Source organism: Atta cephalotes, assembly GCF_000143395.1.
Source record: "Atta cephalotes unplaced genomic scaffold scaffold00002, whole genome shotgun sequence".
Taxonomy (NCBI): domain Eukaryota; kingdom Metazoa; phylum Arthropoda; class Insecta; order Hymenoptera; family Formicidae; genus Atta; species Atta cephalotes.
Genome location: NW_012130066.1, coordinates 3,166,726 through 3,192,862, shown reverse-complemented (window position 1 = coordinate 3,192,862; position 26,137 = coordinate 3,166,726). Strand labels below are relative to the sequence as shown.

The 26,137-nt window shown below is 36.3% G+C and overlaps 3 protein-coding genes across 3 annotated transcripts; 2 read left to right on the top strand and 1 right to left on the bottom strand.

Moving 5' to 3' along the window:
* The first annotated feature begins 1,009 nt into the window (after nt 1-1,009).
* On the top strand, nt 1,010-21,936 carry LOC105620231. Its single transcript, XM_012201740.1, has 20 exons — nt 1,010-1,072; nt 1,313-1,714; nt 2,952-3,092; nt 3,495-3,719; nt 3,882-4,345; nt 4,877-6,165; nt 7,266-7,534; nt 7,657-7,752; nt 7,938-8,102; nt 8,486-8,845; nt 8,932-9,115; nt 9,781-11,304; nt 14,551-15,791; nt 16,791-16,988; nt 17,251-17,529; nt 17,638-17,727; nt 17,809-17,965; nt 18,652-18,982; nt 19,723-19,891; nt 21,320-21,936. The coding sequence occupies exons 1-20, from the start codon at nt 1,010-1,012 to the stop codon at nt 21,347-21,349; spliced, it is 7,677 nt and encodes a 2,558-aa protein (XP_012057130.1). The 3' UTR covers nt 21,350-21,936.
* A 287-nt stretch (nt 21,937-22,223) lies between these two features.
* LOC105620220 lies at nt 22,224-23,241 on the bottom strand. The gene is made up of 2 exons (XM_012201729.1): nt 23,153-23,241; nt 22,224-22,854 (listed from the first exon to the last, which is right to left on the bottom strand). Exons 1-2 carry the CDS (start codon nt 23,239-23,241, stop codon nt 22,224-22,226), a joined length of 720 nt encoding a protein of 239 aa, XP_012057119.1.
* Nucleotides 23,242-24,378: 1,137 nt separating this feature from the next.
* On the top strand, nt 24,379-26,125 carry LOC105620209 (type 1 phosphatidylinositol 4,5-bisphosphate 4-phosphatase). Its single transcript, XM_012201718.1, has 6 exons — nt 24,379-24,466; nt 24,566-24,750; nt 24,859-25,068; nt 25,510-25,650; nt 25,728-25,782; nt 26,040-26,125. Exons 1-6 carry the CDS (start codon nt 24,379-24,381, stop codon nt 26,123-26,125), a joined length of 765 nt encoding a protein of 254 aa, XP_012057108.1.
* The last annotated feature ends 12 nt before the right edge of the window (nt 26,126-26,137 follow it).

Here is a 26,137-nt window from a genome sequence, read left to right as displayed (position 1 = left end):
GGCTCTCGAACGAAAGCTTTTCACCCTGCGGCTACGTTTATTTCCGCTGTCTCGTTAACGTCATACGAATATCTTCAATTAATCGACAAGCTACTGCGATCCAATAAAAGGATAGGATAAGGCGAGTGGACAGAGAACTAGTGATCTGTAATAATAGATAAACAAGATATGTCAGGAATTTCTGGATATATCAGATATTTCCGATTTATTTAGGTCATTCGCTCTTTCATCAATTACGTTCTTCATCTAAAGCTGTGATCTAAAATATCTTCATTAAATTAAATTCAATTACATTCGATATTTCACATAGGAAGAAAAATATTATCGTCGTCACCCGCGCCAAAAAATGTCACGCGGCACGCGGCTCGACTTTATTTCTAGACGCGGAACACGCTTTTTCTCGACCGCAAAAATAGATCCGGACAGTCCAGCTTCCGGCGGTGGAGCATCGTTCTGACATCACGCTTTCCCGCGGCGATGCCCACTTGTACAATCTCGATTATACGACGTTGAAATTATTTAGGCTTCGAACTCGCAAACCCAAGGTGCGATGACATCAATTCACACTTGGCACAAGTTATGGCAGTTGGAAACTGCCAGCTCTTTGAAATTGCTTAGACTTTTGATACTTCGGTTTAACGAAGCGTTGTTGTTTCCGCGCTGAATATGATTACCACTGCTAGATGTAACTTTTTATCTAACTTAACTGTAATTATAATTTTATTATATAATACACACATGCGCACAGACACACACACACACACACACACACACACACACACACACACACACACACACACACACACATCTTATATATAAAACAATTTTACAATTCTAAATAGAATTTCATGTCAAAGGTCGTTATAAGTGCAACATTTGAATAATAAGCATGACGGAGATGCACCAATGCCTCTTACGTGTTTCTAAAACAAATTATGATTTTTAAAAAGGAAAATAATAACATTCCATTGTTATTGCATAGAACCCGGGAGCTGAAAAATGGCGACCAATGGCCATATCGAATCCATCCACCAAGTTGCGAATGGCAAGATCCATGCCTCATTGGGTTATGGTAAGTTTCTTTTCTTTAATTTTAATTCTTAATTTTATATCTCTTATAGAAAATGAAAAGATATTTATATATATTTGTCAAAATAATTAATTAATTTTATAATATATTTTATTTAATCATATTCTATAAAGTTTTTGATATCTTACTCTAAAAGTTTCAGAGAGTACCATTAATCTGTTTATATATCGATACACGCATAATATTGATCTCGAAAGTGAATATATTTTTTCGATAAAAAAGGCGCAGCAGCAGCAAGCAGAGCAGCAACATCGTCGGCCCCCGACGCCTCCAAAAATCCCGCCACCGTCGCTCTCCGGGGATTGTGGAGACCCCGACTACGAGATCATCGAGTTTCCGACCCGACCGCAAGCCCAGAAACCCTCGATGCCCCAATCGAATGCTGGTAAGTGCGCCCTGTGCGGCACCGAGAACGTGTTCGCCCGTTGCGACACGTGCAACGAGAACTTCTGCGAGGCCTGCGACGACATGAACCACAAGCATCCGAAGCGGAAGGGCCACGTCCGTAGAAGGATCCTAACCGCCAACGCAAGCAGAAGCAAACCGCCACTCCCACCGAAGGGGGAGAACCTGTTGAATCCTCCACCAGTGCCACCACCGCGGAGGAATCGCAAGACTTCTCAGGTAGGCTGCGTCCTGGCCTGAAACTCCTGACTGCTTGTGAATCTTCTTCCAGGCACCGACGTCAATCGTCGATCGTCTTCGATGTTCCCCAGCATCTATGCGTCCAAGAATCGCTTCGGGATTACTCGAGCTCGATGGAGATCAGGTTGCGACTGTACGACCAATGAATTTTCGCGATCAAGTGTCTATTTCTTAACGACGTTTGTGCAAGACTGGATCAGTGACTAACTCCGAGAGCAGTTTATCGCCAAATCCGACCTCGTCTCCGTCGCGTCGAGTGCTCACGAAGTCGAATCGCTGAATACTGACTCTCTTTCGACATTGTTGATTAAAACGATGTAGCTTTTACTTGAAACATCACACCGAGGCGTTCTTAAATGTTACTGCCCTTGCGAGCTTTAAATGATCGTTGATATTGTTCATCCAGATTCTATTTAACGTTTAGATTTTATTGTACATATTGTCGTTGCTTTTTAATACACCATGTTACCGCAAGACACTGATGCCGTATTCACTGAACCCGTTCTCTCTTCCAGTTCTGTTGCTGACGTAATGACGCGGAAATGACGTAGCGCGTCGGCGCCTTCGTAATGCTGGGCATTTGTCGTATCGTGTAATCGAATCGTTTTTACCGCGAATGATCTCTATGGAGTGGTGAATATGGCAGGCTACGGTGAACACGGTGAACACGATCATTCTCGCACACGATTATAATTTTCTCTCGGCATCCGTAGCGATCCCGTACCGTACCGTTATAGGTACCACCATGACTTATTTTTACACTCGGTGTACTCCGCCTTCTTTTCAGCATAGGACTATTCATCCAGTTGTTTGAATCTGCCACACACTCAGAGTGACACAGATAATTTTTTTAATGACATATTATTTTTAAGATTTTTGTTTTTAATATTCTCGACATACTTGGACTAATATCCTGAAATAAGCCATTCTGTATATTTATTTATTTATTTATTTTCAAATCTATGTTATTTTTTTAGAAGAATGTTTCTAAGGAGAGCTTTAATATATTCACCACAATCATGATTATTTAAACTTTTTTTTCAATAACAATATTAATACAGTTTTACAAACGAACATCAACAATTCTCGACAACATATTCCGAGTTGTTTTCTCCTTACATCTATAATATGTAATTAAGTTTTAAAATTTCGCGCTTACAATTAGGCTAAATCAGCGCTAATTAAAGGATCTGCGCAACTTTCTTTGCTCGACAAGGTGGGAAGCTTGAAGCGCAATTTTTCCAATGCAAAACCATCGTTGGACTTGAACGCGAGAGTGTCAAAATCTACGAATACTTTAAACACATCTTCCAACGACGCTTCAATATCAGGAACAGATAAAATGACTACTCTACAGGTAAGACTAGTTATAATATCAAGTATACAAAATTATTTATTAAAGATCAAATGGCTATATTTTAACTGAATTGACTCTGAGAGATATCTAAGATTATGAAATATATTAAAATAAATAAAGAAGCTCTCAAAAACTATAATCTTTTATTACATTTTATTAAGTGGACCAGACAAAATACTAAGTATTTATAAATTTAATTAAATTATTTAAATTTTGAAGTTGACTTACTTTTGTTCATTAAAATAAATTATGTATTCGTGAAATTCATTTTTATTTTTGACAAGTTTGACATATTTTTTTGCTACTATTTTATCATTGTGATGAGTCTATTTGTTGAATTTTTGATAACTTTATTCTTTATTTTAAAAACTGAAATAAAAAACTGGAATTATGAATTTTTAGGAGAGATACAGAAAATACCAAGAGGTGATGAGGGCTCAAGATGCGAATAGGCGACGACACCCATCCGCTGATACGAGAGACACTTTAAACGGAAGACCACTCAGCGTAGGCAGTCCAAAACCGGCACCGCCACTTCCGCCTCCGCCACCACCTAGAACTATGATACAATCAGCCAGCGTTTGCGACTTGACCGCTGCTCATATGTGGAATTCAGGAATGCATCAGGTATTTTGAATATGTTCTTAAACAAATATCAAATCTATTTCATTATTAATCTGACTGTTATTAGATTTTTAGTTTTCATTTATCTTCTAAATGTTAAAAAAGACAATTAAACTAAAAATCTGATGCCCGCAGGAAGATTCGTAATAGATAAAATTATTTCAGGCCCAATCAATGGCACATCTCGGACCCAGCGGCATGCCGATGATGTGGTATCCATCGGTTAACTCCTGGGATGTATCGATGGGAGGTTCCAATCTGAGTCTGCATCATCCAAGCATGTGGGGATATCCCATGGGCTATCCGTCAACACAAATGCTATCTTCGCATTATCCGGGATCTCTTTCTAGAGGGCACAGTCCAGTCAGAAGCGTTAAGTCTAGAAGATCGAGACCAGCGTCTCCATCTCCTAGTCTGAAATCCAGGAAGTCTTATGCTTCAAGATCGCGATCGAGGAGGTCGCCTGGGTCACCATCGGATGCGAGTTCTGAGAACTCCGATGAGTCTGATATAGACGATAGACTTTCCCGTGGATCCAGAAGTAGACGCGGCAGCGTTCCCAGAAGTATACGACAACGAAGTTATCATGACGAAGATACTAGAAGTCTCGTGTCTAGAGGTCGGCGAGAGTAAGTGGGAAAATTCTATAATAGAAAATTCTATAATAGATGAAAATAATTTTTCTCGATAATTTAAAATTTTGGATGTTTAAATCAATATTATAAAAATTAGCTTTGTAAATATAATCGAAATTTAGGAAACATTTTTTTTACACAATTTTGTGAATAAATATATATACTATATAAACATATTAATTTCTAATTATATTCGATCATTGTAACCATTTTGATAATATTTTATCATTGTTTGTTTTGATAATATTTTAAAACTTAATAGTTAACTATAATGTATATTATAATCGGTTTTTATTACAAAATCATCTTAATATTTTAAAACGACGCTAATAGACGATTCTGTAATTAATTTATGACATCTTAAAACTATATTTGAGATGATTTTAAATATAAGAATGTACGAGTATCAATCTATCTTTTCTGGGAATAATTTTATAGAATTTTAATTTTTATGAAATATAAATTTAATTTTGTCAGTATTTAAATACGTACATTTCATTCGCGATTTAATGATTGATTTTTTAGAAGATTAATGACCGAGGAGAAAGTTATGAATACCGAAGACCAATGGTCTGAAAGTCCATCCAGTAAACGACATTCGACATCCTCGAGAAGCTATGATGAATTTCAAAAGAGCAACACTATCTCTTCTGGACGATGTTACGATCACGATGATCGTTCTGTTTCCAAGATGGATCCTCGACTGGATCGCGTTCAGAATGGAACTTATCGCGATCGCCGAAGGCGAAGTACCGACGACGAGTCCTCTGATCGAAAAGTTAATATGCCGAACCGAGCACGAGTTACGAGCTCATCTGACGATCATTTCGAGAGGGTGGAGAACGCTTTGAAAAGGGCGTCATCCCTTCGAAGGGACATAATGTTGGATGATCTGGAACGATCTTCTCATCGCGATTCTCGTAGATCGTCCTTTGACAGCGATGGTCAGATTAAGAAGATGCCTTCTCGGGAAGTAGCCTCTCCGAAAACAACACCTAGAGAAAGAACGCATCTTCTGGAAAAACTATCTTCTCAAGGAGGACACTCGGATCGCGCGAATAAGGATGAGGTTGAATCACATTTAACAAGAAAAGAGCAACAAAGGCGTGATATCTCACGAGAGCATGAACTCGTCACGAAAAGAGAATCATTCCGGCAAAAGGAATTTGATTTAGACCAAACTTCTAATAAACGAAGTTCCGGAAAATCTTCTTTCGAATCCGACAATCAAAGTGTCAGAAAAACGCCTTCTAAAGAAATACCGATAAGAAAGGGGAGGGACAAGGAAGATTCAACCTTATCTGAAATAATAAATAATCTTCAAATTATGGACCGTCAACGATTGATTGATAAAGATTGTCAGTCGAAGGATTCGATACAAACTGCCGAAGCTCAACAGAAGAGACAGGACAGTACTGAGATGAAACAGCAGCAAACGCGAACGTCTCAATCTCAGAAGGAACCAAAGACAGAAAAGAGAGACATGGTCGGAAGTACAAATGCATCATCGAAGAAAATCGCATCCGATGAGACAGTCGTAATGGAAATTCCGAAAGAGGAATGGGCTTGCGAGCATTGCACCTTCATCAACAAGATCAACGATCGTGTCTGCGTGGTTTGCTGCAAAACGAAGAGTAGCGCTTTGCCACCAAACATCTTGAACGATGACCCCATAACCGAGCCGATTGAGCTGCGAGCACCGAAAAATGAGATATCAAATAACGTCGGTGATCCCAATCATGATTCCGAGAAACAGACCAAGAAGATCTCCAACAGCGAAGAGAGCGGCGACAGCGGATCTGTTAAGAATAAAGGTAGACCGAAGCGTAAAATCAGCTTTTCCTTCGGTACCAAGTTGTCCAAGTGACGTCACGCGTGACGCTTCCATTCTATGTGATGCCCACCCGCGTATTCCTGTCTAGAAATGCGGATAACCCGGATTACATTTGTACACGTCTCTCTTTCTTTTTCTCTTTTTCTCTCTCTCTCTCTGTCTCTCTCTTTATCTCTCTTTTTATCTCTCTTTTTTTATTTTTATGTAAAGCGGCAGTCATTAGCCGTACAACTGATTGTCCTTCACCTTCGATGTATTCCCTTGGATGAATAATAAAGAGACATGGAAACTGTTTTTCGTACAACGCTATCAATGGCACCAAATGCATAGTCGTATTTGAAATTCGGCCATCTTTTGTTCATGTCTGAGGCATTATATTATTCATTCAAGCGGTTTCAAGCACGAGCGTGCATTTGGCATATGTTCCTTTACTCCGGGATAAACCATCGATGGATCGGAAGTCACTGCCAAAGCATTTGGCTCCACGACACTAAAAAATGTGTCAATGGCAAAAGATTTATTCATTATAAAGAAATTATACTGCAGTAAAGTTTTGTTAAAATTTATTTCTTTTAAAATCTGTCAAAATCGATTTTGCATATTAGTTTATTGTCAAATATTAATATATTATCATATTACTAATATATATTAATACTTAATATTAATTGTGATAATTACAAATAGCATGTCATATGTTTTAAATACACAATATGTTTATTTATGGCGGTACCTAATAGATTGGCAAATTAATAGATTTTTTTTAATTAAGAGTAACTAATTAATAGAAAAAAGTCATGTATATATACGAGTAATATCAATATTTTTATCTTATCTATATACTAAAATTTTCCAGCAGTATTTATTTATTTCTCGATTTTATTTTTTCTTTTTGTTTGTAGAAATGATAAAAATATCATGAATATATTTTGAGTTGACTTTGAAAATGATGCACAAAAATATCCTATTGGAAACGCGATAGTATTGATCGAGTTTATATCTCCATAAACATATATAATTTAACTTATAGCGTAAAATAATTTACAATCACACTGAATCATGGGGCAAATTTATGATTTTCAGAAGCGATTGCTCCAGATGATTCTCTCGTAGAGAACTCTGAAACTACGATCACAGCTGTAGCTTCGCAAGCAAAAGAGGCGGTAAACACGACATCGCCAGTCGATAGGAATTTGTCCTCAGAATCATCCTCGGTGTTAACATCTTCTTCGGTTGCGAATACTTCTAAGGCAGACAATACGTCAGATGAGGAAAAACTTCGAGGAAAACTTTTAAAAAGCCATTCGGTATCTACGGGAACGTCTCCTCCACCGCAGAACATCTCGACCCAAGTAAGAATTGTTTGAGTAAGATATTATTTATGTTTGTGAAATATTCTACGAACAAATATGGACGAAAATATTACTTAAACAGAAGATTAGATGAAAATAAATTTTGCATTAAAATATTTTAGACTTATGACTATCTCCCTGCAAAAGGGACTCTCAGAAGATCCGCGTCGACAACAACGTCAAAGAGTTATTCATATTATGATGATAGCGATGGTGAGGTGAGCGAAAATTTGCGAATAAATTAAAACATAATTAAATATTAAATAAAAGCAATCGGAAAAACTACGTTCTACGTTCAAAAAAATCATCGATAAAATATTTTTTAGTAGAAATAAGACGTTTTGCATCTTCCGCTTCATACGTGATCGATCACGGTCTTTGTGCGTTCTAATAAAGGAACAAGATGAAGCATTTGTTTCAGGAACAAGCCGGATTCGTAAATAGTCCCGATTTGTATCCACGAGCATTGCAGGAACAGTATCTTCAGCAGTTGATAATCGATCATCGAAGTAGAGAGCGGACCAGAAGAAACTCCATCGACTCGTCCCACCTTTATTATCGTTCCAGGGTAAACTCGCTTACGAACTCAAGCCTGACGAATTTTTCTTTGTACACTTCGTCATTCTCGATCTAACCGTTGCAATAATTAGCCTCGGTGTGAGCGTAGGCAGGATGATATTTTAATTTTTTTAGCATCCTCCAATCGCTTAATAGATCGCTTTATGTATATTTATTATGCTTATTTGCGTAATACATTTACAGCTGCTGCTACTTCTGGTATATTAATTTAAACACGCACTTTAACAGCATATTAAAGATAATCTATGATGGTGGAACTCCACTATATTGTGACAAGCTCCATATCAAGTAACATCGTTCACTGCAATCTTATGCTTTTGCCAATTTTTGATGAGGTAATTATTGATGGCAATGTGCTTTTACTGGTTTCAGGAACCCAGCCAATCTAGATACACGGAAGCAGGTTCCAGTACAAGTCAAGCAGTCTCCACGTTGACTCGTCAAGGATTGGAGATAGTGGAGCTCCTACGGGAAGCCGAGAAGCAAGGATTTATGACCGATGACGTTCAAGTCGCTTTGGCGCAAGGCGCATCGAATCCTATCGAGTGGCTTCAGACGCAGTGGCCGCATCTGGTAGAGACTGTGCAGGTTTTGGTGACCGCGCAGGGCAAAGAATTGAAGCAGAACAGCATCGGTGTGCTCTCACCGGCCGAGGCGAAAGAGGCCCTACGATTAGTCAAGGGCGACATGTGGAATGCAGTTGCGATAGCTATTCAACGCAGGCAGCAGAAAGTGCGTGCGAGGAAAAATTTAAATATTTAAAATCTTTGATGAGATTACTTTGATCATCATTAATTTGTCATCTTTTCGATTGGTAGTGCGAACAGATCATGGCAAAGGGAAATTTTGCGCTCACAGACGTTATCAGAGCTCTCGATAATAACGCTGGTATCGAAGATACCACTCTGCTTGAGCTGCAGAAGAATCAGCTCAAACCCTTTTTAATGAGGATTTGGGGTCCTCCGGTCGGGATGGAAAATGAGGAGGCTGCACCGCACGAAGGTCAGTGAATGTTTGATATACGTCAATTATGATAATTTATAATATTTTTCAATGTTTCAATATTTAAATATTTGATATTAAAAGAAAATATGTTAATATTATTTTATAGTAAGCATCATTTTTATATATTCTGTTATTATTTAATATTTATAGATTTTAAAAATATATTGATATCTATTTTTTCCATTTTATATGCAATCTGAAATATGAAATTTTACTAATCAATATTGCTTACGATGTACTACAATTTACTATTAGAACTTACTATTAGAACTTATATTTTCCTTATATGCAATAGAAAAATATATATAATCTTAGAAAATTAAAAGTGAAAGATTAAATATTTTAAATTAACAAGAATAAAGACTCTTGAAATTGAAATAACAAAATTAAAATAGAATTAATAAAAGTTTAGCTCGACTCGTCTTTTGACTCACATTTGAGGGCTAATAAAATTAATCCTTCTTAATATTATTTTATCAAATGTAACTATCTAGCGCATTATCGCTAGACTTATTACTCGTATTTATCGCTAGACCTAGTACTCTATTTTAAATTTGTATTTATTTTATTTACCGGCACATATATAAAAAAATCATAAGGACTTAATATTCGAGGAATAAATAAAGATTATCGATATGCGCCGATTTTTCTTTTTGCCGCAGACGCAGCGGGTGCGGTCGGTGGTGGGACAGGGATTGGTTCCACGGAACAAGTTTCGAATGTGTCCGATACGGAAGCGCAGAAGCAGGTAATGTCACCAATTGTTGATCATTTCGTGGCGTTGCAAGCCGACTTTCAAAAGCAACTGGCAGCCCTCAGAGAACTGACAGATAACTGGCGACACGAGAAAGATCCCCCGAATAAATTGGGTAATAATAAGTCTGATAATCTGTACGACCACTCTGATGAGCCCACTGTTCTAATCGATGCAAATCTGGTCCCAAGGGCCGTACAAGCACTCGACGTAGCGGAGCCAAGCAATCTTACGATCACGCGGCAAGAACAGATGACCGTAGATTCGCGGGATGATTTAAAGTACTCGTTGAACACTACGAAATCAACAGAAAGCTTGGACCAAGTAGATGCCGCGTTGCCTATAGAAATTCCCGCATCCACAGTCGATGATCTCACGAAGAGTACAATGGACTCCTTATACACGCTTAAATACTCCTCAAAAATTGACAACGCTGATGATTCAACTGGAGAATCATCGACGATTGATGCTGACAAAAGTGTTGTGCAAATTAGTAAATCCAATCTGCTAAAATTCGTTGGTCAGAAGAATGATGAAGTGAAACAAACCGCGCGGTTGCAGGAAGAGACGAGAGAAACGCGTGCTGACACGCCTATATCGATCGATGAAATTGCAGCGATGGAAGTTACGAATTTACCGGAGGAACAGGAAAGATTATTACCAAATAACGCCGGAGTTGAAGTATCCTCATCACACAGAACTCCTGCGCTTGACACAACGAATAATACGAAACCGGGTCAGTCCTCTTCTACGCGCCAGGAAACTTTGAGTGGTCCTGAATTACCTTCTGATATAGCAAGACAGAGCACCGCGATGGAGAACAGCGAATCACTTGTTGAAGTTGGGAAGTCTGTAGAATTGAGCGGAACACTTCGTATCTCTTTCCCAAATTCGAGTGTTCCCCAACGAGCCGATATATTGCCGCAGCATGCATCGTGGGACGAATCCTCAATCGCGGATACGGCGAACGTGACGGAGAAAGTACACGCGAGCGCATCCGAAAGGGATCTTTCCGCACGGGAGCAATCTGATCAGCGTGTCATAAAGGAAATCCCCACGCAGAATAACGAGCCGCACAACGTAGCGGTGGAAGCTCTGCTGTCTGCCGTGAAATCACTGCCGGAACAATTTTTGACGCCGTTCATAACAGCGATGCAAATGCTGTCACCCGAGAAAGGTGATGTCAACGTAACTTCTGATGTGCAACTTATGAACCAGTTAAATACTTTACACAGCATGAAAATTGATGACCATGAAATTGACGTCGAAATCACTGAGGCCGAAATCACTGACAGGACGAACATTAACACTCTTCAGAAGTCAATGGTAACAGATGTTCTTTCAAGAATTGATGCTGAGCAAAAGTCCGTTTCCGCAGCCGTGCTTGAAAATAAAACTGGATCGCAGTCACTTTCGGAAAAAGGTCAAGAAGGTAAAGATTTGGAAAAAAGTCCCGAAAAATTGAAAAGCAACAAGATTATCGATAAGGAAATCGCAAGATCTAAGATTTCGGAATCTCGGATGGTGAAGTCTCGGTCGAGCGTTCCAGACATTAAGCAACAACATCAGGATGTCAGATCGGTAGGTACAGACGCGGACGAGTCTAACATTTCGCAAACTAACATCGCAACGGATCTGACGTTTTCCGATTCGATGGATGTAATGGACAAAGACACTCTTGAAGAATCTCGGGTCATGAACGAGGCGGTAACATCAAATGTAGAAATAGCTGAAGCGTCACAAACGGACGTCGTCGGGGAAATATATTCACGTAAGAATTCTTTAGAGATAGTTGACATGTTTGCAAGAAATAATAATCAAGGAGAATCTGTTGGAGACGAAATCGTGTCGAAGGCAAGATCAGTTGAGGAAATACATTCAGGTGAATTATTGAATTTTCACGTGCAACCGTTAATAATATCTTCAACGCATGATCAATCTCTCGTCCAAAAATCTCTCGAGCTTACATCTGTTGATAATTGCTCGACTGATACATCATCGTCATCAAAGGAAGCAGAAAGCTCTTCCGAAAAAACATCTCATGAAAAGCTTCTCGTTGATACGGACATTGATTCACTCCTAAAAAATAACTTGTTACGAGACAAAAATTCATTAGCTTCTATAAATAATTTTAAATCTGCTGTTCAATCAATAACGGAAATAAATGTTTTATCAGAGGAATCGATCGTTCATAATTCTAACACCGATCAGTCGACTGTTTCACATGAAGTAATAATGAACGTGACTAATATGGCAAATAAACAGGATATTAACAAATCAGACGAGCGACAATTAAACGATTCATCTCATGCGCATGTTTCAACATCAGCTTCATCAACTTTATCTACTTTATCTCTCGCAAAAATAAATTCATCTGATCATTCTCTCGATATTAAATCACCGCTCGTCGAAATATTCGATGATCAAGAAACGACATTGCGTCATGATAAAAATGATACAAAGCCGATCGTTTCGAAAAATGCGGTGCACGTTTCGGAAAAAGTAGAACAGACAATTTCGGTCACATATCACACTCCCGCGAGCGACGATAAAAATGAAACTACGTTGAAAGAAAATGTGCCTGTTGAACAAAATACGACCAATAATTTATCCATTACTCAATCGCGAACTATTGAAAGTACCGTACCACCATTAATACACTCGCATGCCGCCATGGAAATGAATTTAAATAATCTACATAATCAAGAGAAGGAAATTACATTTGTCTTGGCAAAATCTGACAATTTAATGATTGAACAAACCTCAGATGTTCAATCTTTAACAGATTCACAGGATATTATAAATCAAGATCAATTATTTAATTCGACAAAAAATCAAGAAATAACACTTCCACATAATCATATAACACATACAAAAATAATATCACCCTCTTTATCAAAAAATAATCTTGATGTTAATACTTACTCTAAAAATATTTCGAATCTTGAAATATCAAACAGTTTTAATGACCTTAAAACTTCAAAAGGCATCAAAATTCCAGAGAATAGTAAAACAGTGTCTATTCCTGAAATTTCAAAATCTATTGATAACAACTCTGCAAATAGTAATAAACTCCCCGATGAAAATGTACATAATCAATTAAGTAAATTATCAAATAATAATAATGACATACCAGATAACGCGTCTCCTCGATTATCTGTCGAACATATTCTTTCTTTAGAATCGAGAAAAAGTATTTCACATCCCATAAATCGCGACGAGGAACTTCATCTCAGAGACGAAGTTTCTCAATCTCATAATGACAAGAGACAAGACATAAAAATGTCAAATTCAACGACAAGAAATATCTTACATGCGCTTAAAAATTTCAATATATTCTTTACAACCCCGACTGAGGGGAGAAATATCGCTTCAACAGCCAACGAAAACTCCTTCTCGGATTCTATTATAGCAAATGTCAACGACGCGACGCCCGGAATACCTGACACTTTTGAAATAAAGGTCTCAGAATCGCCAGTAACAACAGTAAATGATTGTGCGCCGGTAAAAAATATCGCAAATATCGTTGAACGCGAAACGGGTCAGATCGAAGGTGTTGATAGAGTGGAGAATGCGAAAAATGTCGATTCGTCCGGAAATGAAATTTCAATCATAGCATCTAACGAACAGGTTGAGCCATCAAAATTATCGAATAATGAAAGTTTGATAGAAAAAAATACAGAACAAGTAAATCAATCTCGTAAAAGCGTGATCGCGAAAGTCGTGAGTCGTAGATCGAGATCGCCTCTTAAAAAGATCGTCCGAAGAAAGTCGCCCGTTAAGATAGTAAAAAAATCAGCAAGCGTACCGAGAAAAAATTTAACACGGAAAAGCGCAAGTCCGTACAATACGACCGTCACAAAAGCGAAAGCAACGGTTAACGAGATTACTAAAAAGTCGAATCGAGCAATGCAGTCCGATAAATCGCGAATTAAAGAACTCTTAAAGCCCACGTATATCGCGAACAATAAGACAGACAATAAAAATAAATTAGTTGTAAAAGAACCAGATAAAACTGTTAAACAATCATTAAATAGCGTGCAAAAAACTGCGGCAGATATTAAAGTAAATGATAATAAAAAGGTTTCTATGTCCGGTTTAGAAAAAATATCGATAGTCAATAACGTGACCAATCTCGAACCGCAAACTAAAGTACCTATTATTAAAAAATATAATGGAAATAAATTGGAAAATTTTAAAAAGAGAACACCGGAATATCCTAAAAACAAAATTATTGAAGATATTCAAAATAAAAATCCGGGAGGCTCGAAAAAAGCGGAGACTTTTGAAAATCGAGCAATAAAGAAGATAAATCACAAAATTGAAATTTCGAACGACGATAAAGTTTTAATAAAAATGGAAAAATGTAATTTAAAATCTAAATCGTTTTTACCGTCAAAAATACCCATTCTACGACGAAAAATCACGCAATTAACAGATAGTGCTTCATCAAACTTTTCTAAAATAAATTTAAATGACACGTCTTTATTAAAGAGCGCATCAACTAAATTGCCAATAATGTTGCCAGCAATTTCGAAATTATCTTTAAAAATTCCGAAAAAAGCTAATGTATCGAACTTGCCAACCATACAGAAAATTGATTCTAAGGATTCTAACAAACTGAAGAGAAATCAAATTCAATCTAATGATAGAGCGATTAAAATTACAGAAATTACAGAAAATGTGAAAGAAAAGCAAATCTTGGAAGAGAATCATGCTAAAGAAAGTACTGTGGAAAATGAAAAAACCGAAGAACCTCCGAAAGTTAAGTCAATAGAATCGGAATTAAACGAGAATTCACAAGTGTCGAACTCGACGCATAACGATCCGTCCGCGGATCTTGGCAAACAATTGGAAGTCGAAAACGCAATCGAGGAAAGCTCGGATGCTTTCAGCTCCGATTCCGAGTGTTCTGAAGAGGATGAAGATACAGGAACAGCGAAGTACATTTCTGATCATAACTCGGAATACAATTCTGTCGAGGAGTTCACGGACGCGGAGTTGTTGTTGGAGAAAACGCTAAATGAGATAAGGTCTGAAATATCGGAGTCTGAAGAAGAACGCACAAGCGAATCCGAGGAAAGTGAGGCCGTCACTTATTCGTACGAGACGGAAAGCCACGATCATGATTCTACATCGTCCAAAGACTCAGTCGATGAACAGGAGATTAAGTCAAGTGAATTGGAAGATTCGGTGGAAGATGTATATGAAGAATTATCGTCCGAAAGGGAAGAGATGAATGAACAAGTCGAAACTTTGCAACGAGTTGAAGTGCTTGATAAAGAGACCGACGTTATAATACACAACGAAATAAATGGCAATGAAGCCATCATTGCAAACAGAATGGAGAGTAATTTTCAGGTTACGCAAAAAGATAAAGAAAATAAGTTGAAGACACCAACTATTACTATGGTCGTAGAATTACCTCGGTCGGAAATAAACTCGGAAATTAATGAAAAGACATTAGAAATTTCTCAGAATCTTAAAGCAGATTCTAACATTGCTGTAATAGATTCGGCGACAGCATCTTTAGCGAATATCAAGCAGAATACAAATTCTAAAGAAAATATCCAGTCACAAACGAATAACTTGAAAAAGGATGACACAAAGCTTGAAGTCGCCAGCGAAATCGAGCAAAGGGATCAGTCAACAATGCAGACCGATGCGATAAAGACACTGAAAATCACGAATCGCGAGTCACGAGATAAACGCGTGAAAGTAGGTCGAAGGGCGAGCATGGGTAGTAAAGAGAGTACCAAAATCGAGAATGATACATTAAAGAGGGTGGATCGGGCTCGAGCGCCCAAGAAACGATTTTCCCTCGTAGCCAGTTTCATCCGTCGGTTCGAGGGCGAAGAGAATGCCGAAAGGGAAAACATCAGGTGCAAGAGACAAGGATCTCCCAAAACGGAGCGGGAGGTCAGTAGACGAGAGTTGCCAAAGTGATACACGACCCTCCCCTCTCCCTCGTAGAAAATGTCAGTTGCCAAAAAGTCCTCGCGAATGTTCGAGCCGCCAAGAACCGGCCTTTTCTATCATTGGCAGGCCAATGTCTATAAACAGCTCGAAATGTCAAGTGGGTGGGAAAGGGGATCGAACACAAATAGGTGTTCTCTCAATTTTAACCGCGCGTTAATGGGTTAATCATTTAACTGTAACGAGATGTAGCTAACGCGAAGGTAAGTATTGTGACTAATTCATTGTCTGTAAGGAATGGAAATATTACTTATCTTCTAAAATATGATGGTATTTGATTACTTAGGAAATTGAATATTATGTTCGATTATTTATATATATTAATATTATATTCTTCATATTTTAAATGTAAAATATTTAAGGTGTTCTATATATGAATAAGCATCTATTATAAATATATCAATTAATCGTTTTATTTTAGTAGTAGATGAAATGTTGATATTTTAGTTGAGACTTATGTTTTTTATATTAGGTGTAGTAAAAAGAAATCCATTATTTTTGCATGAAATTGAATGGAAAAATAATGGATTTCTTTTTACTACACCTAATATTTATCAAATGAAAGAGAGCTCGTTTTTAGACGTTGGTGCGGTCTTCTCTTGCATGACAAAAATTTTGAACTTCCTATTTTCAAAATAATTTTAATTTAAGCAACAGAATACTTCATTTTATTCTTCATAATTCATCTATTGAATTTAGATGTGAAGAAAATGTCAATATTGCACAATATACTCCATAATTTCCAAAATGCTGCTTATATTGTACTAATTACATGCACAGACTTGTAAATGGTCCATGTTTATATATCGATAAACGATAGATCTCAAGCTTTTCACTTTAGGTCGAGATTTGTAGACGAAGCTAAAATATCCTTTTTATACCATATATGGAAACTACGTACGTGCCGATATCGGAGCAATCTTATGTCCATCACGTGTGCAGAGAATAGCGCGTCGTCTCCTGGCAGAGGGTCGAGCCGCGAATTACGATGAGGCCGAGGTTGCCGCTAGTTTACTAACTCTCAAGTTCGGGGACACCGAAGCACTCCAGGCCGCGAAAGAATGCTCCAGCATAGAATCCGCGCTAGCCTTCTTGCAGCAGGAATGCGAGCTGTGCACTGGTCGTTTCGCAATGAGTCAAGTGAGTATTCAGTCCATCGCGAGGAATCTGGAAAATTAAAGAATGCGAAAAGTAAAACTTCTTGATTAATTTCAAAAAAGAAATGTCACTTTCTTGTGTTCTTAAATTTCTATCTAAATTTATTCACCTTTGCAAATCTTATTTTACAAATTTTATTCTAGTTTATTAAAATAATCAAAAATCAGACAAGAGATATCAACAAGAAAGCGTATTGTCATTTTTTAATTTCTTTTTACTCTACTTGTAAATTTTTCTCACTTAGATAGTGTCCATGCTAAAGTGCGTACATCGCTGCTGCAACGAATGCGCGAAGAATTACTTCACTATTCAGATCAGCGACAGAAACATCACAGATGCCGTTTGTCCATATTGTAAGGAACCTAATCTCAAGGATGCGAGCGAAGACGAAGTTTTAGAGTATTTCAGCAATTTGGACATCCAATTGAAGACCCTGCTGGATCCGCCAATTCATGAGCTCTTTCAGAGAAAACTCAGAGATCGGACTCTGATGCAGGATCCAAATTTTAAATGGTGTATTCAGGTAATTATTTAATTACAATCTTCAAATTCAATATTTAAAAAATATATAAAAAAAATTATTAAATATATAAAATTATTATTAAAATATATAAAAAAAATTATTTTCCAGTGTTCAAGCGGATTTTATGCCGATCCTGATCACAAGCGCTTAATTTGTCCTGATTGTCGATCTGTCACTTGTGCTTTTTGCCGAAGACCAGTATGTATGAAACTTTTATGATTTTGATAATGTTGATATTAAACAAGAAGGCAATAATTTATTTTTGCATGTCTACTTTAGTGGGAAAAACAACATGAAGGAATTTCATGCGAGAAATTTGCCGCTTGGAAGGACGAGAATGATCCCGACAATCAAGCCGCAGGTTTAGCCAAACATTTGGCCGACAATGGCATCGATTGTCCTAAATGCAAGTTTCGTTATTCGCTGTCTCGAGGAGGTAATAATTATTAACTATTACACTTTACTGCAAAGATAGTAATAAGAAAACAATTTTACATTAATTTAATTTTATTGTTTTGAGATTTTATCACTTAATTCTCAATTTTAATTATTTAAGTTTAATTGGCGTCTTTCAAAAAAAATTGCTTCGTAACACTTTTCTTTGACATTAAATATTTCTAAAAGAAAACCATTACTACATAAAATTCCGCAATGATTATTTTTATTCTGTTTTGAAGAGATAATAATGTTACACTTTACTGCAAAGATAATTTACATTTATTCAATCTTATTTATTACGAAATTTTATTATTCAATTCTCGACTTTAATTGTTTAAGTGTCCTAAATGTTTAATTTGTATTTCTTGCATAAAAAGAATTACTTCTTCTTTCTTTATTAAATATTTTTAAAAGAAAACCATTATTATAAAAATTGCAGAATACGCAGTAGTTATTACTTTTATTTTATAAAAACAATATGGTAATGAAAGAATTAATGAATGTTGATTTCAAATATTATCTTAATATACGCGGGCCATTTTAATACCACGTTATTTTTTTTATCGATCTCGGGTGAGTTTAAAATATGGGGCGAGATATTTTTTCTAAATTATTCGATATGCATATCACAGGAACATTTTTCGAAGCTCGCTAAAAAAAAAGAGGGCTCGTGAATTTTTATAGGTTGCATGCATTTCACGTGCTGCCAGTGTAAATATGAGTTTTGCTGCGGTTGCGGCAAGGCTTTCATGATGGGAGCAAAATGTGCGGTCAGCCCTTATTGCGCTAAACTGGGCCTGCACGCCCACCATCCACGCAACTGCCTCTTCTACCTTCGTGATAAGGAGCCGGCGCAGTTGCAGCAGTTGCTCAGAGAAAACGGCATCAATTACGACACCGAAGGTCCCGTCGGACAACGCAAATGCAAGGTTCAACTGCAGAAAGAAACGCCGACCGGGGTCGTGGATGCTGTATGCAATTTCGATGTTATCGAGGGTCACGCTGGTTTGTGCAGGTAAGCTCCATCACAGTAAACTCGATATTCGCTACAAATTTTTCTAAATAAATAATAATTTTTATAAATGTTTATAAAATTAAAACTTGAGTTGATAGACTATAAAGCTAAAAGATAAAATTTTGAAATCTGTTTTGAAAAACTTACTTATTTAACTCATTATCCATTTCAATTATAAATGATAATAAAATTATAAATAATAATAAAGGTTGCTAATAATAGTTGTAACAGAAAAATTCAATTAAGATTGTAAATACTATAATATTATATGTATTTCTTTCTTTCATAAATAACTGAAAAATTATTTATAGAAATAGTTTTACTAGTATCTAAATAGTTTTACTAGTAGTACAATTAAAATTATTTCAGTAATTCTTCGAAATCAAAACCTTGAATCTTGATAGAGAAGATTCCAAATAGTACATACAATCCGCGACGCGTTCGTCAATCAGCTTTAGAATTTCAGGCTGCGTTCAGAAATTTTTCTCAGATGCATCCAGGTATCATTTTATCTTTGTTTAATTCGATGAACAACAAAAAACAAGACATATGTCCTCTGAATTCCTGAACGCATCCTCATTCACGAGTATATTATTGGGAATACTTATCGGTCCTAATCTTGCGGCGATTCCAGGCATTTTTTTCGAACGATCTCGCAGTGAAGCCACTATCTTTTCCTATCCCATTTTCTTATTTCTCCTCCTCGATCGTTATAACGAGATCCTCCATGTATCTCTCAGGATTCATTACGTCGAGTATCTAGTTCGAAAGATCCGTTTGACGCAGCTGGAACCGCTGCCCTTGCTAAACATGGACGATCTCGAAATGTGCGTGCGACGCGCCGGGCTGAAACTGCCCGCGAACTGGTACGGGCGCGACCCGGAGTATTACAGGAACGATCTGGTTAAGGTAAACATAGGCGGGGAACCGCATGTCGTGGGCCTGACTAAAATCTTGGGTACTTTTCCCCCGCAGGCAGCACTACATTGAATACTTGGCGGGCCTGGTGCTCAAGGGCAGGCTGGATCCCGTGGCAATCTTTGACTTGAACGACGCCAAGCAAGAGTTGCGCCGACGGGGAAAAGTTCCCCCTGCGAAGGACCAGGAAATGTCCGAGCGGGATTACCTCGAGGCTTGCATTCAGGTGACTAACACGATTCCTCTGTGTCTTCTTGATCCTCCTTTTCCTCCTCCGCCGCTGTTGCCAGTCTGTTCCTTCAGTTCTTTCGGTTCCTCCTCGCACCTCCTGCCGAGACCTACTGACCGAATTAACATAGCAGTTGCATGAAAGTAGAATTCCTGCGTGCACGAGACATTCGTAAAGTGAATTCGACAAAATCGTAAAAGTGAATAAGTCGCCGCAAACCGCTATCGAACGTATCTTGTATTGCTGATGTTTTGCGATATTATAATTCTTTCCGAGTGCACTATGAAGGATAGATGAGCAGAAGAATCAACGAGAATATATATTCTAAATATATATTCTAAATGAAATTCAATTTATAATCTATATATTGTGTAAAATTGTTCTCTATATTTAAAAAAAAAATTCTTTTCTATTTTGTTCTTTTGTAGAATAAAATTTTATTTTAGTCTGTTGAAATTAAGAAATTAAAGAAAAATATAATTAATAATAGGAATTAAAATGCATTACAGCAGATGTTTTATATTTGGAATTTAATTAATTAATTCGAGCACAAATATATATAGAAGCTAGAGATAATTAGAGATAATTATAAAATAAAATAATGGATTATTGTATAATTAAAGAGAAATTATAAAATAATAGATAATTATATAGTTGAAGAAATGTTTTAATGAAATCTTATTTTAACGTTAGATATTTAAATTCGTAATATCAATTATTTTTTTAGGCGGAATTTCAAAATAATGTCCTAATGAATCGCATAAACAGTTAAATTATATTTTACATAGTTCTACATAAAAATATTCCATAATAATTTGATAAAATACGATATTTGATAAAGTATACATTATGAATTCGAAATTATTTAAATGTATGGATAAAGCTAATACATTTCATTCATTTGTCAATTTTTGATATAATAATTCTCATTCTAAAAATTAAAAGAATTCTATTGGATATGCTGCCTATATGTGCTATTTAAAGCGAAATAAAAATTTAATGTCCAATATTGTGGATCCGCGCGGCCATTCGCAGCTTCCCACTGCGTAAATAACGATTTCCCTATCCTATGTGAGTTGTCTTTTTTATGCGGATATCGAAGTAAATAAGATACGAGCGAAGTATGTGCTGCGGGAATACATTAAAATTCTACAACTTCGCCGTGCATAAAGTATCCTCCGATGTTGCAGGTCGTAAAGCAGGAGATTCCATTGGAGTGACTGCGGAGAATCTCGAAAAAAAAAAACGGACGCGCGTATCCGGAGCCATAAGTGACAAATCGTATATTGTATAGTGTATTTATTTTATTTGCATGGACCACAAGACCACAAAGTGAAAATAATGTAGGACTACAGCGAAAATAATGTAGGAAAATAATGTAGGAACAGGAGTAGTGCAATACGAACGTCACTTAGTTATAAACTTGTTTACCTTTCGATGTGGTGTGATTTATATGTTAATTCAACGTCTCATTCGCAAACATTCAGCGAGAAGAAATAGTATTCTTTATGTATTCTACTTGTTAACTGAAGATGTGAAATGATACAATCAACGTTTCTTTACTTCTTGATAGATAAAATAATTGTTAATGGGAGTTATATATTGTATAATTGTTTGAAAATACGTATTTATTTCTGCTTTATATTATTGTTTTTCAAGAAATAGACAATTTAGTTTAAAAACATTCATGATTTCTTTCTAATCATAATTAGTAAGAATTATATTTACAATCGTTATTTAAATCTTAAAAATATTTTTATTATAATAAAATATTTATAATAAAGATTTATATTTTGAGTTGTGAACATTAGTCATCTTTAAATTAAAGAATAAAATTAACTTAGCAACTTGGAAAAGCCTCAAAAATTATATTAATAATGTAAAATGTGTTTTAGAAGAAGAATACCCCCTTATATCCACTTCCATATGCTAATATTTTTAAAGATATAGCTCTAAATTCAAAATTTTAATTATATTTCTAATAGTTAAATTCAGATACTTATTTTATTCTTTTTATTAAAAAATGTTATTATCCATTATTATACATATTATATTTACAACATATACACATATATATATATATATTTTTTTTTTTCAACATAACTCAGCTAGAAAACTATGTAAGTTTTTTGTTTTTGAAGGTGTTTTATTTTCCATAATACGTTTTAATCGTTCTATATTCAATTTCTTAGATGTTTTAGGGGAAATAGATTTCTTGTTACTTGAAATTATTTTAGGTGTGATCGCAGGCGATATTGTAGGCGTTACATTATTGTCTTTCTTGTTCAATTGTAATACAGGCGTACAACCTGAGATATTTAAACCAGCAGTTTTGTCCTTAGATTTCTTTTTTTTCTTTTTATGATTACTTTGCGGTGTTTCTATTTGTGAATTATTCAACTTTACTGGCTTTAAATGACTTTTCTTTTTGAATGGTAACTCAGTATTCTTGGAACAAATAGAACATTTAATAACCAATCTATTCATCTCATTTTTTATAGATTTCTGCACTAAGGTTGCACGAATTTTTGGAATCTTTTGATCTGGATTTTCCTTTATGTATCGTACAATCTTTTTCACTGATTTAGACATTTTTCTGCCTTTTGCTATCCGAACTTGATGATCCACTGTACTCCAAAGTGACCCACAATGCGAACATGCTGTTGATGATCCAAAATTCTGTTGTGGTAACTCTATACTGTTACCAAAATTTTTACATTTCTGCCTGAAAACATTTTAATAAATATTAAAAGAAATTCTTTTAAATCCACAATATATGTGTATAACAGTATAATTTATTTCTCTCTCCAGATTATTTAAATTTATTATCAAAATATAATTATGAAGTTATTTTTAACAAAATTATTTTAATTTCTACATGTCTCAAATAATATTTAATGTAATCAAGTAATAATGTTAAAATTTTTATCACAAACAGATTTTTAATATTTCTTTATATTTATATATAACTGTATTTATATATTATTATAAATAATATAAGTAAAAAGCATGCAGGAAATTACATGTAAAACATCTGTAAATCTGTAACCAATGGACATTTTAGCTTCATTATGAATTGATTGACATTCCATAAATGTTTAATGGTCTCCATAATTATTATGAAATGCTGAATTATATGTGTTTTCCTGTTTACACACTGATTACGTGTAACTCCGACAAAACAATTGTGAGATTCGTCGTGGTCCTCGTGATTTCCTTTAACGTTGGTCGAAAAGACGACACAATTGCCTCGTTAACTCTTTCACCGTTTTAACAATCAACGTAAATTAAATTGAACTTGAGGGTACTTTATAAAAGAATTGTGTGCCTCGTCTCATAACCAATCTCGATGTGCGTTCCGTTTTGTCAGAGTAAAAAATTTCAATCAATGAGCATCATCCCATATTTTTTTGGGGACCGTCGAAATAACCAGTACACTAACGCCAGTACATTCATTTTCAATTTGAGAACTACATAACGTCGTACTGACGATAAAATCGCAACGTCGAAAATAGATGTGATGCGAGTCGTGTTGATTCGCGATATCAAAAATGAATATGTATAAATGCGAGTTTATGATACAAACATAAAAACAAGTTAAAACCCACAATTGTAGATGTAGCACGGATTGACATCTATCTGTTTTTGACACCGCGATTTAACACGGACTCGCACCACATCTATTTTTCGATACAATTTTATCGACAATTTCGCAAAATAAACGTGGTATTTAGTTCCTATATCGCAAAAAAGAATGTTGGTGCGCTGATGTAAACATTAACGAAAAAGGCCGGGATGGCTGATGCTCTCAAGTTTCTTTGCTCTGATATCGACTCCAATATGATCCGATGCAGTGCAGCCAACGTCAGGAAAAACGAAAATGTCTGCGACGTTCCGAAACTCATCTAACGTTGTCCTACAATCATTTGTTTCTCGGCCGCGCCTCCTGCACGATTTTAGAGCAATTTTAATCTACCGTCTCTCTCCCGCCAACTCCAAGCGGATACATTCATTCTGCTTTAAGCGTGGATAGTGCGAATTTTCTTTCTCTCGAGCAGACGAGACCCACAGCGAGGACCGCGATTTCTCCTCTATATTCGTGCGACGTCGTGGACGATACGGGGGCGACGGGGGGGATTCGTGTTTTGTCATCCTTGTCATCGATGCACCGGGAGCTGTTCTGTCAAACAATAGAAACGAATCGTGTTCGTCGTGCCGTGGCAGTGAGTTGGTCCCATCGTCGTTCGACATGGGAGACGGCAAGGAGGGCGAGCGGCAGCCGCTGCTGAAAAATGAGAACGTCACATATAGCTCGCACAGCAACGATGCGATCGGCGGTACGGTAACACCGTTTTGCACGCCGTTCGCTTGCGAGAATGCGTTCGCGTCCGAGAATCGCCGCCAAGAGAATATCATTATCTTGTTTGTCATTGCAGACGAAACACAGTCCAATGTACACACTGTCTCTACGATCGGTCCGGATGAGTTGCCACCGCCGTATCAGTCCGCCATCCAGGGTGGCATGCCAATGGTTACCTGCAGAGTTTGTCAAGCGATGATAGATATTTCCGGAAAGAGGGATCAGCATGTCGTTAAGTGCTGTCAATGTAACGAGGCTACAGTACGTTTCCAAAGATCATTTCTTGTTTATAGTTTGTTTACTAGTAGGTAGCAATGTTAATGTTATTGCAATGTTAATTAATCATGAGTCTTCACTTTTCTTACACAGCCTATACGTAATGCTCCACCTGGAAAGAAATATGTACGATGTCCATGCAATTGTCTACTCATATGCAAGAGTTCTTCACAGCGTATTGCTTGTCCCAGGCCAAATTGTAAACGTATTATTAATCTTGCTCCAAGCCCTATTACACCTCCAGTTCTATCCATGCCAGGCATGTGCAGGGTAGGCTGTGCCCATTGCCATGACACATTCTTGGTGAGTCATCAAGGACATGGTATATTAAATCTAATGTGCTCGGTTTTTGTTTTTTTTTCTTTGTTTTTTTACTTCTTGTATTTTTCCCTTTGCAATCATTTTATCGACAATCATGTATCTTCTCAAATGGTTCTTGTTTCTTTTAAAATTCATTGACTTTTATCTCATGTGATGAAACAAAGAAACAAGTAAGAGGCAAAAAGATAAGAGATAAAAATGTGAAAAACAAGAAGCAAAATACATTGTAGATTAGATTTCAAAGTTATTAGCCATTTGACAGACACAATAGTTGTGTGAATATTCAGTAATTATTATATGTAATTGAAGTAGATTTTCAGATTCATAATAAATCTAGAACAATACAAATAGCTACAAGTGCTCACTCAACTATTGTGCCCGCGTGAATGCATCCGTTGTTTCACTCGACAAATTGTTTCACAGTTTAACACATTAAATAATGCTTTGGCTCGATGTCCACATTGCCGTAAAATATCTTCCGTTGGTCCAGACTTTGCTAGAGGAAGAGGAATTGTATTCATTATCGTTGGGATTATAGCCTTAATAATTGCTATAGCCGTAACAGTAAGTATACAAATTTGAATTCTTTGTATCTAGTGTGATCTTTTCTCATATTTATTTTATGTTGTACATGATTACAGGTCGGGACCTATAAATATGTAAAAACAAATGGTGGAATTTATGTAGCTTATGTTGGTAAGTATAAATATTGTTTTAAATCTTGTCTCCACAATGCTAGAAACATTTCGAGATCTCAAATAAAGAAGAATTTACATTGGCCAAATTGTTCTAATATGATTTGTTGATATTTTCTCAAGATTTCGGAATGAGCTTTCTATCATGGACATAAGTTTTAGATTTTAAAATTTATTGATAATTTTATAATTCTTAATATTCAAACACTGTTGCAAAAATCACTGTTGCATTTATCACATTTTGAATCATGTTTCCAGGTGCATTTCTATTGGCGCTTTTATGCTTGGGCCGCAGCATTTATTACTGTACGATGAAGATCAGTTTGATAGAGGGTCCTATGTAGTCTCCCAACAAC